Source organism: Brassica oleracea, chromosome C7 (genome assembly GCF_000695525.1).
Source record: "Brassica oleracea var. oleracea cultivar TO1000 chromosome C7, BOL, whole genome shotgun sequence".
Lineage (NCBI taxonomy): Eukaryota > Viridiplantae > Streptophyta > Magnoliopsida > Brassicales > Brassicaceae > Brassica > Brassica oleracea.
In genome coordinates this window covers 38,746,441-38,763,980 of record NC_027754.1, presented here as the reverse complement: position 1 = coordinate 38,763,980, position 17,540 = coordinate 38,746,441, and the positions used below count along the sequence as shown (strand labels likewise).

General features: G+C 31.6%; 3 protein-coding genes and 1 long non-coding RNA gene across 7 annotated transcripts; 3 read left to right on the top strand and 1 right to left on the bottom strand.

The window, feature by feature from the left end:
* The first annotated feature begins 3,225 nt into the window (after window positions 1-3,225).
* On the top strand, window positions 3,226-4,928 carry LOC106305424 (QWRF motif-containing protein 7-like). 2 transcript variants are annotated; one of them, XM_013741797.1, is made up of 5 exons: window positions 3,226-3,964; window positions 4,051-4,287; window positions 4,410-4,499; window positions 4,592-4,699; window positions 4,848-4,928. In XM_013741797.1, exons 1-5 carry the CDS (start codon window positions 3,227-3,229, stop codon window positions 4,917-4,919), a joined length of 1,245 nt encoding a protein of 414 aa, XP_013597251.1. In that variant the 5' UTR covers window position 3,226; the 3' UTR covers window positions 4,920-4,928. The 2 variants fall into 2 exon arrangements, with proteins under 2 accessions (XP_013597251.1, XP_013597250.1); XM_013741796.1 differs by having other exon boundaries at window positions 4,589-4,699.
* A 1,945-nt stretch (window positions 4,929-6,873) lies between these two features.
* On the top strand, window positions 6,874-7,620 carry LOC106302208 (putative glycine-rich cell wall structural protein 1). The gene has a single exon (XM_013738745.1). The coding sequence runs from the start codon at window positions 6,958-6,960 to the stop codon at window positions 7,375-7,377; it is 420 nt and encodes a 139-aa protein (XP_013594199.1). The 5' UTR covers window positions 6,874-6,957; the 3' UTR covers window positions 7,378-7,620.
* Window positions 7,621-7,843: 223 nt separating this feature from the next.
* LOC106302207 (cyclin-U4-3) lies at window positions 7,844-8,830 on the bottom strand. The gene is made up of 2 exons (XM_013738744.1): window positions 8,318-8,830; window positions 7,844-8,226 (listed from the first exon to the last, which is right to left on the bottom strand). Exons 1-2 carry the CDS (start codon window positions 8,653-8,655, stop codon window positions 7,929-7,931), a joined length of 636 nt encoding a protein of 211 aa, XP_013594198.1. The 5' UTR covers window positions 8,656-8,830; the 3' UTR covers window positions 7,844-7,928.
* A 1,825-nt stretch (window positions 8,831-10,655) lies between these two features.
* LOC106304338 lies at window positions 10,656-12,720 on the top strand. Of its 3 annotated transcripts, none has more exons than XR_001262710.1 (6): window positions 10,656-10,934; window positions 11,067-11,163; window positions 11,248-11,457; window positions 11,546-11,584; window positions 11,782-11,901; window positions 12,259-12,720. It is a non-coding gene; the product is annotated as an uncharacterized LOC106304338 (long non-coding RNA). The 3 variants fall into 3 exon arrangements; XR_001262711.1 differs by adding an exon at window positions 12,107-12,150 and having other exon boundaries at window positions 11,546-11,901; XR_001262709.1 differs by having other exon boundaries at window positions 11,546-11,901.
* The last annotated feature ends 4,820 nt before the right edge of the window (window positions 12,721-17,540 follow it).

Sequence of the window (17,540 nt, the reverse complement as noted above, 5' to 3'; positions counted from 1 at the left end):
TGTTAAAAGTTGCCATCATTCCATAAAGGATCCTTTAGATATTTCTTAGAGCCAAATACTTCCACTTTGCACTATAGATCTAAATCATTGCTAGCTGGGGATAACAAAATTACTATAAAACTTTTGGATTAATGTTAAGCTTGTGGATAAGTGTAAAACTGTTGTTACAAAAAAAAGTGTAAAACATGTAGAATGAGTACAATCATTAAGGATAAATACAATTAGTGCAAAACAACCACACCCACCACAAAGCAATAAAACAACTGTAGATATCTATCAGAGCAAGCTAACGAAATAAATTGTCCTTTCCGATCTATAAATATATTTAAATTACTTAACATCTCAAAATTTTGAACAATTTAAATATATATTTCATTTACATTTACACGTCGAATATGGATTACAAAGTTGTTTTAGCCTGTTGAAATTTTCATGTCATTTAACATGTATGTTTTTATTACCTCTGAAATTAAATGTTACTTACTGAAGATGCATACACACTTTAATTAATGTATACTATGTAAGGCCATGTGATCTGATACATATGTAATAAATCGTTTTTGTTTTATTTTAATATAAAGCTTGACTAGTTTATTTACTTATTGATTTCAGTTTTTGAATAACCTTAAATAACTTAGAAATGTGTCGACCATCTGATTTTTTTTTTTTTAAAGACAATCTGAATTTACTATAGCAAATGTTAGTTTGGAAGGTTTCCTATTGAGTTCGATTAGTTAATCGATAAGATCCTAGCTAGTTGGATATGTTGAAGTGATATTTAAAAAAAAACACACGATATATCTGGTTCGCTTGATAGAAAAAACATTCATTAATAAACCTGCACTTAACAAGACAATAGCCCTATGGAACCAATTTAACCAAATAGTCAAATCTATGGTCTTTTGTGGTATAAAGACAAATTAAATTCTGGAAAATAGAGCATTAAAGTTGAACGATATCATGCAAAATCCAGTAGATCGCTTTGACTGAGGTGGTACACGATTTATTATAAAGATTAAATAGTGATTTATCTACATTTTTCAGTTGTCAATGGTTTTCATGTGTACTAGGTTAAGACCCATGACTTACAAGGAATAATATCGTATATGCAAATATTCTTACATTTATTTATTTGTATTATTTTACATATTATCAAATAAATATATATATATATATATTGAATAATTGAGAAACCAATAATTATTAAATATATAATTAAATTTTTGCGCATATATAAATAAAAAATCATTATTATTCATCTATATTATACGATATACAATTAAATTAAATGATACTAATATATTTATATAGTATATTTTTAATATACTGTTTACTAAATGTCATATGGTTTTATGATCAATTGTATATTTTGTGAAATTAAAATATTAAATTTTCAATACTTATTCAATGCAAAATTTGAAATTTTATATTTTGTGTTTTTATATGGTATATAGTTTAATTTAAATGATATATATAAAATTTGAATATCTATTAAATAAAATTTCTTACTCATATGGCTTTTTAATCATTTGTATTTGTTATAAAAAAATTATTTTTCATTGACCACAAAATTTTCAAAGTGAGATTTTTTAACATTTTTATTAATTTATAAACGTTTTGAAAAAAATATATATAACATGTAAGGGAAAAGTCTTATTTTTTATTATATCATTAATGTGTATGTTTAATTTATTTTAGTTATATAAAATTAAATAAAATGATAGAGGATACAAAAATCTTTATCAAAGTTTTATTATTCAAAATCATTAGTTATTATTTTTATTTTAATCACATGAATCATAACTTCTAATTGGATGGTTAAATAATGAGACATGGGTTCTAATAGATAATTATGCGCTTGACTACCCTATGAATTTTGGAAATGGTGGTTAACATGTTCGAGAAATGTAAATAAGGATATAAAACAAAATAAGGAAAATGTTCCTTTAATGTTATACGCATAGTTATAATATAAACGTTATATTAATTGGCTGTCTTAGGGAATTCAGTGGCATATTAATTTTTGTAGTAATTAAAGGGTGTTAACATATTGATGTTGAAAGTGCTTAATAGAGCAACACGTCAGCTAGTTCACTTGTAATTAATTTACAAAACAAAGTTATTTTTATTCCAATGTTTCTAAATTAATATATAAGGGTTATGCGTTTTTATATATGTATTTATTTGTAGTGATAAAGATGATGCTGAACATTTCATAACCACAAGCTGCAATTAGTAAAATTTCTCTGTGGGATTGACGTTGAGTCGCATCTTAAAGGGTTTCTTGAAGATAATATTTTGTACTTTAAAGAAACTCAAGTATCTCAGTAATATCAAATGTGTAATCATTTTTTTGACATTTCTGTATATATTGTAGTACGGACTAAACTCTTTGAGTGGTAACTGATATTTAAAACAAGAAAAAGTTTAAAAATTGTCCATAGCTAGTGATTTCTGTTATGAAATAACTTATAATTTATAGTATCGAGAAATTTAAATAAGAGTAGAATTTAATACCCGTAGGAAGCAAATAACACTAATATAAGGGAAAGAGTTTATTATAAGAAGGAAGAAGAAAATGTAATGATTCTTTGATTATAAACTCTTGTTCTTGTTTATGGTGTACAAAAGAGTGAGATGAGTGATGGTATTTATAGTGAACAACAATACATAAAATAACAAAGATAGTGCTTAATTTGGTAAATGAGTGGGTGATCATAGTGTTTGATGAGTAGATGATCATAGTGCTTGAGTTGGTAAAGGAGTGGATGATCATAGTGCTTGAGTTTGGTAAAGAAGTGGATGATCATTTCAATGCTTAATTTATAACATCTATTTTATTTAACCACCATGTTGTTTGATTAATCAAAATAGAACCATAGAATATATTACAAAAGATAATCTAATTTCAACGTCGCCCCTTTGTGTAATTTGACTGCAAAACAAACAGACCTAGAAAAATAATCAGATGAAGACGTGCCTCTAGCTAAGCTGACCTTCGTATACATATATTATAGTTTTTCTCTAAAAAATAACAAATAACACTCGAGTTTATAATATATTTGAGTATGTAGACCCACTTATATGCAGAAGTGTTCTTACCTGCCTCTAACGTGCTGTCAACTCCTACGAACCCCCAAGCGTTACTACAAACCCTAATAATATGTTATATAACATTAAGTTGTACAATCCAATGCATATAGCCCCGCTTTAATACAAGTCTTGCATGATCAATCAACTGCAAAAAGACCAAAGAAGTTTATCAAAGAAAATGGCAACCACCACCACCACCACTAGTCGCAGAGTTCGCCCTCCGTCGCCGAATATTAACCGGAGCACGAGTACAACCTCCTCGATCTCTCTTCCGGTGTCTTTAAATGCCTCATTCTCGTCTTCTGGTTCATCCTCTTCTTCCACTTCTCCCTCCAATACAAGCAAACATATGACGATAAGCAGATCACAATCCACAACGAGATCTTCCAGACCCAACTCGGAATCAAGAGGGATGATCCCGGCGAGGAACAGCGAGTCAAGAACTCACGAGGTGAACAACGGTAGAACCAGAGAGGCGTTTGCTCGCTACTTGGAGCAACGTGAGCGTGGTAGTCCTCGTAGTAACGCTTCAGGGAAAGGTGTAAAACCGGGAGCTAGCTCACCATCGGCATGGGCATTGTCCCCAGGGAGATCAGTTTCGACGATGAAAACTTCTTTGTCCAGTTCAACTCCGGCGACTTCAATGTGCCACACGCCGCCTGAGTCACCGGTAAGCGCGGCCAAGATGAGAACCAGTGGCCGTGGAGCCGTGGCAGGAGTTTTGAAATACTTTAAGGCTCAGAAGAAAGTATCTCCGGTTCAAGAGGAGGAGTATCACCGGTTTAGGCTTCTCCACAATAGATTAATTCAGTTAAGGTTTATTAATGCAAGAACAGAAGCTACTATGGCTAACCTTAAGGTCAATGTTGAGGTACAATTTAAATTGTTAATTTCATTTGTAAATGTATAATATGCATAGAATTGATAAATTAATTTGTTTTGTATGAATTATTTCAGGATCAATTGTTTTGGGTTTGGCTTAGGATAAACAAAATTAGGAACTACGTAGTTGAAAATTTAATTGAAGCTCAAAAGCTACGTCAAGAAATCAAACTACGTCAAGTTCTGAGCCTTCAAATGCCTTTACTCAATGAATGGTCCAAGCTGGATGCAAAAAACTTGGAAGCGTTGAGCAAGCTAACTCGAAAACTGCATGCTTTGTCTGTTCGTTTACCCCTCCTACATGGTGCAACGGTAAGATAATTTTCTTTCTTTGAGTAAAACAATTGTATAAGATAACCATTTTGTGTAAATAATAAGGGTAAAAGCATGTAAGTTTTGTTAAGAAAACAAAAATAATAGTGTGGAAGTTACAGGTAGATGTGGTGGCCATACATGAAGAAATGGTCACAGCTATAGAAGTCATGGATGAGATAGAAGACATTGTCATCAAGTTTCTCCCACGAGTAATTCCAGTTTATTTATTGAGATATTTTAATATTTATTATATTGAATAAGGAATTAGATTAACAATTTTTATGTGATTAAATATCAGCAGGTTGAAATAATCCTATATGAGATGACAGAATTGCTCAGCATGTTCAAACAAGAACTGTCATATTTTGAAGAGTTGGAGAAGAGCCTTTTCCTTATTCCCGTCTTTGCGGTAAATCATATATTATTCTTTTCTTATTTATGTTTGACAAGCCCGGTTTAATCCATTACTTGAGTGACTGGAGTAGTCATCGGTCAGAAGTGGTTTGGTTTTGAAAGCGCTAAAAGCTTAAGTAGTGGTAAATTTTTGGTTTCAACAGGCGAAGGAGAGTAGCTTAAAGGTCCATATTCTCCAGAAGATTGAAGAAGAGAGAAAATCTTTGCAACATTGATAATAGCGTTTCTCTAGTGACTCAAAAATTGAGATGTGTAATTAAATGTTAATTACATTATACATTGTGCAAACTGGTGACTCTAGTCTGTATAATGAGGTAATTTAATAGAAATACCACTTTTTATAAAGATCTAGACGATATTTGATCTAAAGATCTAGAAGATGTTTGGTCGTTGGAGAAGAAGGGCATGTGTATGTAGGTTTCAGAGTGGCAATTGTGTCTTTATAACTCTGCCTCAGACATGCAAACACATAAGTGAGGGTTGTTCTTGAAATAGCCGGTCTTGTTTGTTGAAGCAATCATTTTATACTACAAAGAAAGATGTAACAAAAGATCATCGTGCAAAACAATTTTAGAAACAAAAAAAAATGGTATGAACAAACGACCAGTTAACATACAACAGACAACATACTATATTAACTTTGACTAATAAGATTATTACATTAATTAGTTACAATGACACAAATATTCTCCTGCTACAGAAAACAAATGTATCCAATCAATTTGACTAGAGAGTAGATCATATTCGAACATCTGATTAACACCTGACTAGGCTGTCTTTGTTTATATTGACCACCTCATAGATTTATTGTGCTAGTATTGAACAAAAAAGAAATATTTATGAGAAGTATTCAGAACCAAAGACTTGGTTAAAGGTTAAAACAGCATGTCGTGTATTAGAACCCAATGTAATGGGTTAGAAGAATCACAATGCAATATTTAAAAATCCAAAGAAATGTGGTTTCCTTGTTATGTAACATTGGTTGCCACTAAGAGAAGCCTTCATCTAATCCCTTTTTTTTTTCCCAAATCCTTCTTAATTCTAATCCTCATTATGAGGTTAAATTTTTAAACTTTTGGTGACAAATCACAAGCATCTTTTTTCTCCTTTATAATTGCTTCTAAGTAAATTTCTATGAGCTATTGCTGTTTTATATCCTTTTTATTAAGCTCTTTGAGCATGAATAAGCTTGCGTTTGATTCTACTACACCGAGGACCACTATGCCATTATATGTCCATTATAAAACTAACCAAGACTTTTATTTATTGAAAACAAATAGTAACGAATGTCGATATATATATATTATTATTTTTATTAGGAAAGGTCGGCAGCAAAAACTCTCTTTTGTATAAAAATATCTCCAACTCAAACCTATTTTTTTCTCTACAATTCTCAATAAAATGGAATCTTTATTATTGGATAAATTTTGTTCCAATAGTTTACTCTATTATACTGGTCTAGTGGAGAAGGTGTATATGTGCGCAGAGTGATCGTGCTGATAACGTGTTAAGAAATAACTTATAATTTATAGTATCGAGAAATTTAAATAAGAGTAGAATTTAATACCCGTAGGAAGCAAATAACACTAGTATAAGGGAGAGAGTTTATTATAAGAAGGAAGAAGAAAATGTAATGATTCTTTGATTATAAACTCTTGTTCTTGTTTATGGTGTACAAAAGAGTGAGATGAGTGATGGTATTTATAGTGAACAACAATACATAAAATAACAAAGATAGTGCTTAATTTGGTAAATGAGTGGGTGATCATAGTGTTTGATGAGTACATGATCATAGTGCTTGAGTTGGTAAAGGAGTGGATGATCATAGTGCTTGAGTTTGGTAAAGAAGTGGATGATCATTTCAATGCTTAATTTATAACAATTTCATGATTGATCTTCTTATTATATTGTTAGGGCGGTGTTGCCTATTTACAGTTGTTAACTTGATAACTACATCTTAAAAATATATAATAGAAGTTTATATTAGTTCACGACATGTGTAAGAGTCTAAGAGATACACTTGCATGTGTTTTAAAAAAAAATTTCCCTCAAATTTTAGACAAGAATTTCAGAAAAGGGTGGGTCGGGCCCATCTCACACTATTAAACCCACTAGTCACGGACCGTTTGCATTTCAATGCTGCTTCACGCTGTTGCCTATATAACCGGTGGGAGAAGCTTTCTTACAATAACCTCATAGCAAAACAAAATCTAAAAGATATATATAAGAACCTTATAGAACCAAATTTAGAAAATGATTAGAGGACTCTTATTAGTTTTGTTCTTTTTTATCACTGTGAAGACTTCAGTTTCTCGTCCATTCGCATGGTCCAAAGGTGACATGCATCCAGGCCAAAACTACCAAGGTGAAAGTGGGTCGGGGCGTGGGCCCAATTGGAGGTACAACTGGGGTTGGGGCTCTGCTCCAGGATCTGGATGGGGTTACGGGTCAGGTTCCGGTAGATCGTCGACGGGATGGGGAAGAGGATCCGGATATGGGTATGGATCTGGATCCGGATCAGGAAGCGGATACGGATATGGCTCTGGAGGTGGCGGAGCCCGTGGTGGTGGGTATGGTTACGGTAGCGGAAATGGTCGGTCCGGTGGAGGTGGTGGTGGTGGTTACAACGGTGCAGTTGCCACATTGAGCCACGGTAGTAAGTCTCATCCATGATGATGAACTTGTAATTTCTCGCAACTTAAAAGGTTGGATTTGGGAGTGATATAAGTGTTCTCTTGTAATATTAAGGTTATTACTTATTAGGTTTGGTACCCTTTTAAAATGTAACTTCCTATCTTTATTTTTTTGACATTGTAACTTCCTATCTTGTACGCTTTATATATAGATTTTGTGCTCAACGTATCTTATGATGTATTTGCATGTGTCTCTAAATGTAAGGAAACATACAGTCTGCTACAATCGTAAAACATTTTAAATTTCAAAAGAAAATGATATATATTTAGGGATCCCTATATATTTAGGTTATTTTGTGGAAAGTTCCGTTATAACTGCACAATAAATATATATATATATATATATATATATATATAAACCACCATAAGATGTATCAAGTAAGTGTCTTTAAAGACATGAATGACGATGTTTGCTACATATATATATATATATATATAAATATAAACCACCATAAGATGTATCAAGTAAGTGTAAGACATGAATGACAATGTTTGCTACATGCATATATATAATCTATACATTAATTATAATCAAGCAGCAGCTAGTTGTTTCTTGTTGTGATGAGTGATTAAAGAGTCTTCCTCGAGTGTATTCATCACAGGCTTGGTCTCAAAAGAACTTCTGAATGAAAGAGAAGGTTCTACAGACAGTGAATTCATATTTGTCAACCTCACCATCTCTCTATGTAGAAAAGAGCAATAGTTATTGAAAGTAGAAACGGTAACGTTTAATTGAAACCCGATTCCGAACAAGAAATCAAGCTCAAGCATGTTCATCTCCTCTTTGCTTATTCCTCCAACTTGAGCGTAATATCCGTTGTTGTAACACCTGGAGTTGTTACATAAAATAAATTGTAAATAAATCAAACATATGTTGATTAGTGAATTTCAGTAAATTAGCGTCAGAATGATTTACTTACAAGTCATCCATGAATTTCGCAGAGAGCAAGACACTTGTGATTATAAACCTATGAACACTAAAGGAATTGAAGAGCAAAAAGGGCTGCTTCTTGATGAACCGATCCAAGTATATATATGCGACGATGTAACACGAATGGCTGCAGTTTGCGTACTTGAAGATCCTCTCGAGGTAGCTTCGGATTGAGATGGAAGGTTTGGTTATTCCATGGAAGCCTGAGATGCTCTGTTTCTGGCTCAGATGGTCGTTGGTCTCCGATACCCTTTGCAATAGATACGACATTGCTGTTATGATATGTGGCATGATCTCCGCCATTGGTTCTTGAAGATCTTGATTCATTGTCTGGATCTGAATCTGATCGAAGGAAAAGAAAAAGCAGAGCTATGTTTGACGAGTTTATTACATTACTTGTTTTGGTTTCTGTCTTTTGCCTGTCATTTGGAGTGTTGTTTATATACAAGGAACTAAAAGGTTGCGACTCATATTATATTCAATTACTAATATAGTATATACATTTTACGGTTTATTAAAATATATTGATATACTCCTTTCATTCTTTTGGTTTATGAAATTTAAATCACTTTATTAAATGTAGTAATAAACACTCACCAGTAAATCTTCATGTTATTCACGCATTATCTACATTTTTAAATTTGATATTAGTTTCATTTGGATACTCAAGATCAGACTTCTGGTGGTTAATGAAATGTAATTCACTAACTTAGCTTCCAAAACAAGGATAGAGAAAAAATGAAAGATTAAAAGAAAAGAAATATGGAAATCCAGACTCTGGAAATAAAGACTTAAGACTTTATAAATTTGGTCTCAACAATTGGCCTCTCAACATACATGTTAAACTTTTTAACTATCAAATTAAATGACCATGAATTGGTTTACCGTTTACATATATGCATTTACTTATATATGTGTTGTGGCGTCTTGTAGGTTAGGGTAGCTCATTCATAGCTCTAATACACATACGATTTTATGATATCTACACTCGCGCAAGAACATTATATATCAAAATTATTTATGTATTCTATATTTTTACATATAATAAATATATATTGAATAATTAAAAAGTTTGTAACTATTACATATATAATTAAATTATTGCGAACATATAAATAAATGTTATTAATCTAAACAATAATTTTTTTATTTGATAGGATATATAATTAAATTTAAATGATATTAACATATATAATATACTTTTAATATTAATGTCTACTAAATGATATTTTTTACTCATATAATTTTTTGATCATTTGTATCTTTATATCAAAAATTCTAAACTACTGATAACAAAATTTTCATTGTCGGATCAATAGTTTTAGTAATTTATATTTTTTTAAATTAAGTTATCAATGTTTGTTCAAAGTTTTTATCAAAAAAAAAAATTTCAAAGTAAATTTCGAAATTAAAATATTTATGTTTAACTTAAAATGATATATATATATATCATTTGTATTTTGCCATAACAAAAACTTTAAACCATGGATCATAAAATTTGGATGTGAGACTTTTAATAGTTATAGTAATATATAGTCGTTTTTAAAAATTCAAAATATAACATTTACAAAAAATTAAAATTTTATTATATGGTTAATATGGTTGTTTAATTTATTTTAATATTTTAAAAATAAACAAATATTATGATAGAAGATACACTAATTTTTATCAAATCTTTATTATTCAAAATCATTTATCGTTATATATACTTTAGCCACATTAGGTAATTTCGTAACTTTTATTTAAGAAAATAATAAAGAACATTAATAATAAAGTTATGGTAAGTTTAATAAAAAATTTATTATATAATTAGATGGACCAAAATATTTTCTAATGATTCTAAAAATCATCCTACTGATGACACGCGGCGACAAAAAAAAATTGTAATGTTTCTCAATTAATATATAGAGGATATACGTATAATAATATAATATACTCCGTTGAATTATATTTCCTTCTAAATCAATTTTTGTTATCTAAAACTTCGTCGGTGAAATTATCCTTGAATGTCAACTGATATTTTTTTGGAGGGGGGGGGGGCGACTAAGATTTCTTATGTGTTAATTCTATATATCATATCTTTATATATAAAGTACATCTTGAATCATTTCTAGGGTGTCCACATCAGATGACACGTCATCAATTTGTGTTTTATGGAAGCTACACCTGTCCAGTCCGCCAAAACTCAGCACTTCATTCATTCTAGATTTACTTGGGCTTTTAACGTTGCTTATATCTATTGTGTTTTCCAGCTGATACATTCACATGTTTTATGCGGCCCGCCGGCCCATGAATGAAAACCCTAAATCAGATTAAGCAAAAAAAAAAATTGGAGTTCGACTCTCCTCTTCCTTCAGCGGCAGCGACGCCTGAGGTTCTTCGAAATCTCTGTAACAGTGGGAGTTATGAGCTATGCCGGAGCTTCACCGTGGAGTCTTTGTAGCCAGGTTATTCAGATGGTGTCTGTCGTATATCTGAATCGTCTTACAGACAAGAAACAGAGGAGCACGACAAAAGGGGTGCTAGCGATTAGTAAAAATAGTGGTGGCTCCAACAAGGCGGCTGCACATGAAGAAGAAGGAAATACTCCTCCTTTCCCTAAAAGGGTAAACCTTTTTCGATGGTTATGCTATTAAAGATGATCACTTATGCATAGTTTTGGTCTATTCTCACCGAGATGATTACTAATGATTATGTCTCTTAACAAGTCTAAATTAGAGAATTACTGATGTGTAAAGGTTGAGAAAGCTGAGAAAAGGTGGTTTTGGACAAGTGTTTGTGGGACGGTGTATTAGTGGTGGTAATGAACAAAATACATGAGCTAGCATCTTAAAGGTAGTTTAACTCAGTCTGTATTATGATCCTATTATTAGCTTAAGCGTGTTAACATTGTCTCACATCTCCAATTTCCTTAATAAGTTGCTCTGAAGTTTGACCATCGAACCAGCACGGGGTTGAAGAAGACGTGTTCACCCTGAGCGGGAACATTCCATCTCGCCGACCACAAAAGAGGACACTGACCTTCCAGAAACATCTCGATGCAAGTCACCAGATGTTCGAGGAGTTGCCTTGCACACAATTTTACAAAGAAATATATCGTCTTAGTCTCCCACCAGGGATGTCTACGGTGTAAGTTATCTTTCCTAACTTTCTAATCTCTTTTCGTTTTTGTTTGAAACATGTATATATATTTATAAAACGATGGTTTGTAAATAAGGTTGGAGATTTCAGTTGTAGATGGTGCTGCAGCAAACAGGTAAATAACTCATTTTATAAGTTAGTTCAAAGCTTCTCATATCACTACTTATTCTTCTCAGTTTTTTTTAAATCAACATTTATTTGTTCCCGAGGTTTCCCTTTTTTTTTACTTATGATGAAAAACTTACATTATAACTCATCTTATAAAGCGGTAGAGGCAATCGATCTTCTTAAAATTTTTGAATACATCTTCAGCTGTGACCTCTTTGATTGTGTGGAAGAAAGCATTGGTTCGTTTATGTATAAACGGTTCACCCTCAGTAAATCGGCGGGGTCCCGAGGAAGCTGGGCCTGCGCTTCCAGCAAACTTTAATGGTTAGACCTCCTCTATATCCTAATAAGTCATTTAGATTTTTTTCTGCAATTGCTTATGTTCCAGGTTTAGGCTCTAATACTATCCAAAGTAAGTATGCTTTTCAAAAAATATATGACTTTCGCTTTGTCAACTACACAACTTTTGTTTGTCTTACCCACACTCATTTCAATATTATATTTCTTCCTTGCAAATGCTATTAAACAGGTTAATATGAATCTTAGTTTTGGTCTCAGGCGTAAAATCAGAGTGTAATGTCTATTCATCATCATGCTTTTAAGATAATTGCATATATTAATATTCGGATTGAGCTTTGGCACAACAAAGTGGATTTGATAGTTTATCTTCTTATCTTGCAGAGTAATGTTTTCTATCTCAGTTTCGAGAAACAAAGGTTGCTGGCAAAATTAGTGGACACCACTAGGATTTCAAGGGGGAGATGTCAAACTGAGACGCTCTCCTAGATGGTTAACTGAACCATAGCGATGCTCTGATGGCATAGCGAACAGCCACAAAAGCAGTGGTTCGGATTTAGGAAGCATTTAGAGATAATGCACTGAAGTCGGCACACTCAAAGGTCATCCTTTTTGCCAACATGGAAGAAGAGGCTAGGAGCATAGGATGAAGATATAGAACGCATTCCTCAAATACGATATGCATAGCAATGTTAAAACTTGTCCGGATTCACAGTCGTTTCCAAACATGGAATATTCAAAGAGTTCCACAATATGTGGGGTCAACATGTAATAGCGTTGACTTTGTAAGTTTTCTTTCAAGTATGCAACCCATGAGTGCTTGTGAAAGACTGTTTATTTACTTTTCTTTTTTACTATGTTTTTACGGGGTTAAAAATAAGGAAATAGTACTCGAAGACTATATGGTCGACATGATTGTTGGAGAAGAAAGATAAAATTGTTTAGAAGACTTCAGTTGAGCCAAGCTAAAGCTGAGGAAAGCCGCCGTGGTCAAGCAAATGAAGTTTTCTTCAGCACGAGTCCGTGCCCCTCATAACTCGAAAGATTTCTATCACGTTTTTCATTTTTTGTTAAATTATGTTGCATTAATTTGGAAATAAAAAGCAAATCAATACGAGTCATAACTCACAAGATTCCTATAATTATCAATCAAAAGAAAAAATCATACAATAGTGAATATAAATATCTCATGGTATTAAAAAAATAATAATAATAGTAATAATCCCATAGTACTACGAACAATTAAAATATTGTAGCTATTTTTTGCCACACCTTGATATCAAAGGGTCAATCCAAAATAAATAAAGAGATGTGTAATTGAAGAAACATTTAACATACTTTAAATAAATTTTAAATATATAAACAGAAAATTAGTTTTCACATCTATACAACAAAATTATACTTTAATAAAATATGCTCTACAAAATACTATATAAAACATGAAAGCAGAGAAATGGATATTAAATAACTAACAAAATTAAGAAAGGAAATAATGTTTCTCATTTGAAATAAGTATTTATTAGTGTTTAAATTCGGATAAATGTTACGCTCAGTTTCTCCATTTAAAATAATACATTTGTTATTTTGTTTATTGCTAACATTTGGATTTGTTATTTGTACATTTTTGCCTTATTAATAAACATAGTAATAAATTAGTCTAGAACATATAAGCAAATATAACTAGAAACATCAAATAAAAGAAACAAAGAAAGACTAAAAATTTTATTACTTTTTTAGTAAGCAATTCAACGTGGTTAATTATGTTACAATACATTCAGCAACCATAATTACTCAGTATAATTGCACCATAACATAAAGAAAAAATAAATCTTCAAATATAACATAAATACAAAAAAAACAATTGTTAATAATAGTAATTACTGACATTGTCCTAAACAACTACAAAATGTCTTCAACTAAAATTTCCTCAAAATTAAAACTTCATTCTCCATTGTATTAAATACCCAAACAAAAAAAACTGGTATTTGAAAATTCAGTCTCATTCTCTTAACATAATCACATCACAACTAGAGGTGAACACAAATCAGATATATGGGTTTGTGGAGGTATTCGTCATCTGATCCGTTTTGGCCAAATAATCAATTATCTAATCTGATTCGATCCACCGTCATCTGGATATTTGATGTCCCGGATATCCAGAAATTTTAAATTTTTGACCAGATATATGATTCGATCTGTAAAATAAATAAAAATATAAAGTAAATAAAAATATAAAAAATAATATAAAATAATAATATTTTATTAGAAAAAATAGAAGTTTATTTACTTTTTTAAAATTATAATAACTAATATAATAAATATAGTAAATAAAAATACTGAAAACTTATATAAAATATACTATTTATACAACTTATATATATACTTCTTCAATTTTTTTTTTGTCACAGATACTTCTTCAAATATATATATATATATATATATATATGCAAATAACGGATCGGATCAGATATCCGTTCCTAAAAATATTAGTCTATGTGATTTGATTCATTTTTTACGGATATTGCATATTATTATTTTCTTTGCTTCGTAGAGTTATGGATATCCGGATTTTTCGTTTCGAATCGAAACTAATAACGAATCAAATCAAAATTTACAGATATTTTTCCTAGCTCTACTCAAAGCCAACCGAACATAGAAAAGAAAATTGAGTAAAATTTACACAAAATTATATATTTTATAAAAACAGATATATCAAATCTCGCGCGTAGCGCGGACTCGCCCTAGTATGAACTATAATACATACATGTCCTAATCAGGTTAAAGGAATACCGGGAGGTATAAATGTATAATCATTGTTTTAATACAAATTTGACGAAAAATCATAACCTTAAGTTTTGTATTAATTAGGAGGATATGATTATTGGGTGTGTTTGAGAAAGAACATACAATAATAGTAACGTAAGAGTTGGTTTTGCTCAGGGTTTGTGTTGGTTAACCCACCAAATTAATTTGCCCCTTATTTTTTCATCAGATTAATCTTTTCTTCTTTTAAACTACCTGAACGTGTGAGTATGCAAAGATATTGAGATAATCTTTAAGCAGTCTAATAATCTTGAATAGTGATTTCATTGAGGTTCATATGGTTAATACAACAATTTAAAGGTTAGAAACCATCACAATTTAACGTTAACTTATAGCAAATAATAGTAACTAGATTAAAACTTGCGCCTTGTACGGGATAAACTTTATATATAAAAATTATTTTATGTATTATATGTTCTTACATATAATGAAATAATAAATATATATTGAATAATTAAAAGTCAGTAACTATTACATATATAATTAAATTGGTGCGAACGTATAAATCAATTTTATTAATCCAAACAATTTTTTAAAAAATTTGATAGGATATGTAATTAAATTTAAATGATATTAACATACATAGTATATTTTTAATATTAATGTCTATTAAATGATGCTTTCTATTCATATGTTTTTTGATTATGTGTATCTTTAATAGCAAAAACTTTAAATTACCGATAGTAATGATTAATTAAATTAGACTTTTATTTATATGATTTTTTAATCATTTGTATTTTGTCATAACAAAAATTTTAAACCATGGATCACAAAAATTTGAATGTGAGACTTTTAACAGTTTTAGTAATTTATAGTCGTTTTTTTAAATTCAAAATATAACATATACAGAAAAATTTAAATTTTTATAATATGGTTATTGTGATTTTTTTAAATTATTTTAATAGTTTAAAATTAAACAAATTTGATAGAAGATACATTATTTTTTATCAGATCTTTATTATTCCAAATCATTAATTGTCATATATCCTTTAGCCACATTAGGCAATTCCGTGATCTTTATTTAAGGAAATAATAAATGATATTAATAATGAATTTATGGTTAGTTTAACAAAAAGCTTATTATATAATTAGATGGACCAATATATTTCTCTAAATCATCCTAGTGATGACACGTGGTTATAAAAAGAAGTTGTAATGTTTCACAAATAATATATGGGGGATATTCGACGTCAACTAGTCAAAGTTATTAAATCCTCATATACAGTATGTGTAATGTGTTGGTTATACTATGAAACATCTTCTTTTTTTTTCTTTTTTTTGGAAGTACTATTTTATTCATCTTTTAAACATCCTCTGAAAGGCAGCGGTTACAATTCAGCAAAACGCCAAAAATTTAAACAGGGCATGAGAAAATGAAAGACCCAAGAGCTAGGTAAATATTTGATACTATGGTTGAAAGAGTCGAAACCAATGCTGAAGGTGTGTTCCTGTTGCATTTCTAGATGCAATTACGCTAGCAGAAGCAGACTTTTCCTTCTGGTCTAAGCCATAGAGTTTTGCCCTCATGAATATGAACATGTCCTTTATAATAAGAGATACCGACCTTCAAACCGAAGTGTGGTATCTTACATTTCTCTCCTTCCAAATGAGATAAACAGAAGCTTGCAATAGAAGCTTACATATTGTCTTGACACGTTGATTTGCGGAAGAAGTTTTGACCCATGACATAACATCATCAAACGTGGGAGGAGGTGCAAGACCAGAGTAAGCAAAGATTGCATTCCATAATTTTCTTGAGAAGTGGCAAGTGAAAATATGTGGTCTCTAGTTTCATCATGAGAGGCACATAACAGACAAGTTGTCGGTACATTCATACCCTAACTGTGAAGTCTAAATCGTGTAGGCATCATGTTCAGAGAAGAAACCCACGCAATGAAAGAGTGTTTTGGTATATTAGCTTTAAACCAAATAGCCTCGTGCCACTGAACATGAGGCGGGGAAGGCTGAAGAGTGTCCCAAGTTCTAGACGAACAGAATACTGATGGAGGTGATCCTGGTGTGTTCCTTCACATGAACTCATCTTCATTGTCTGAATTAAATTCCTCAGGAATAGGGGGAAGAATAGCTCTGAGAAGCAGCAAAGAGGGGTTTCTTCCTCGTAGCGCTACCCAAGCTCCAGCTACGACAGCCTGATGTACTGTAAGATCCAGTCCTATACCAGAGCTTAACGGGCCAGTCGGACCTATGACATTGAGAAGGGGACCTAATCCCGTCCAGTCATCATGCCAAAACAGAGCTTGTTTTCCAAACCTGACTTTACAAGTGATGAAAGGTCTAGCAATCTCACGAAGATCCATTAGGCGCCTCCAAATCCAAGAACTTGTGGCATAAAAATCCGCAGTCCAAAAAACTCGATTTTGAATGATGTTTTTTGTGAACCCAAGCGACCCAAAGAGAATCAGAACCAGCATATAAAAGCCAAATCAACTTAAGACCAAAGATCTGGTTTGAGTCAGCCAGTCTTCTCAAGCCTAGTCCTCCAGCTTTCTTAGGAGTACAGATTGAGATCCAAGATACTTTTGCACCTCTTGCAGAATTTGTGGCACCGTTCCATAAAAAAAGCATTACAGATGCGCTCCAAAGCATCAATACAACCAGCAGGAAGAGGGAATACTGAAGCCCAGAAGTTGAAGATGCTATAAAACTGATTGAATCGGCTGAAGTCTTCCAGCAAAAGAGAGGTATCTGTTAGTCCATGAAGAAATCCTTGCCGTGACGTTATCAATAAGCGGTTGGTAGTCTTCAGGCCGTAACTTATGTGGCAATAAAGGCAAGCCAAGATATTTGATGGGCAAGGAACTAACTGAGAGTCCAAAAGAATC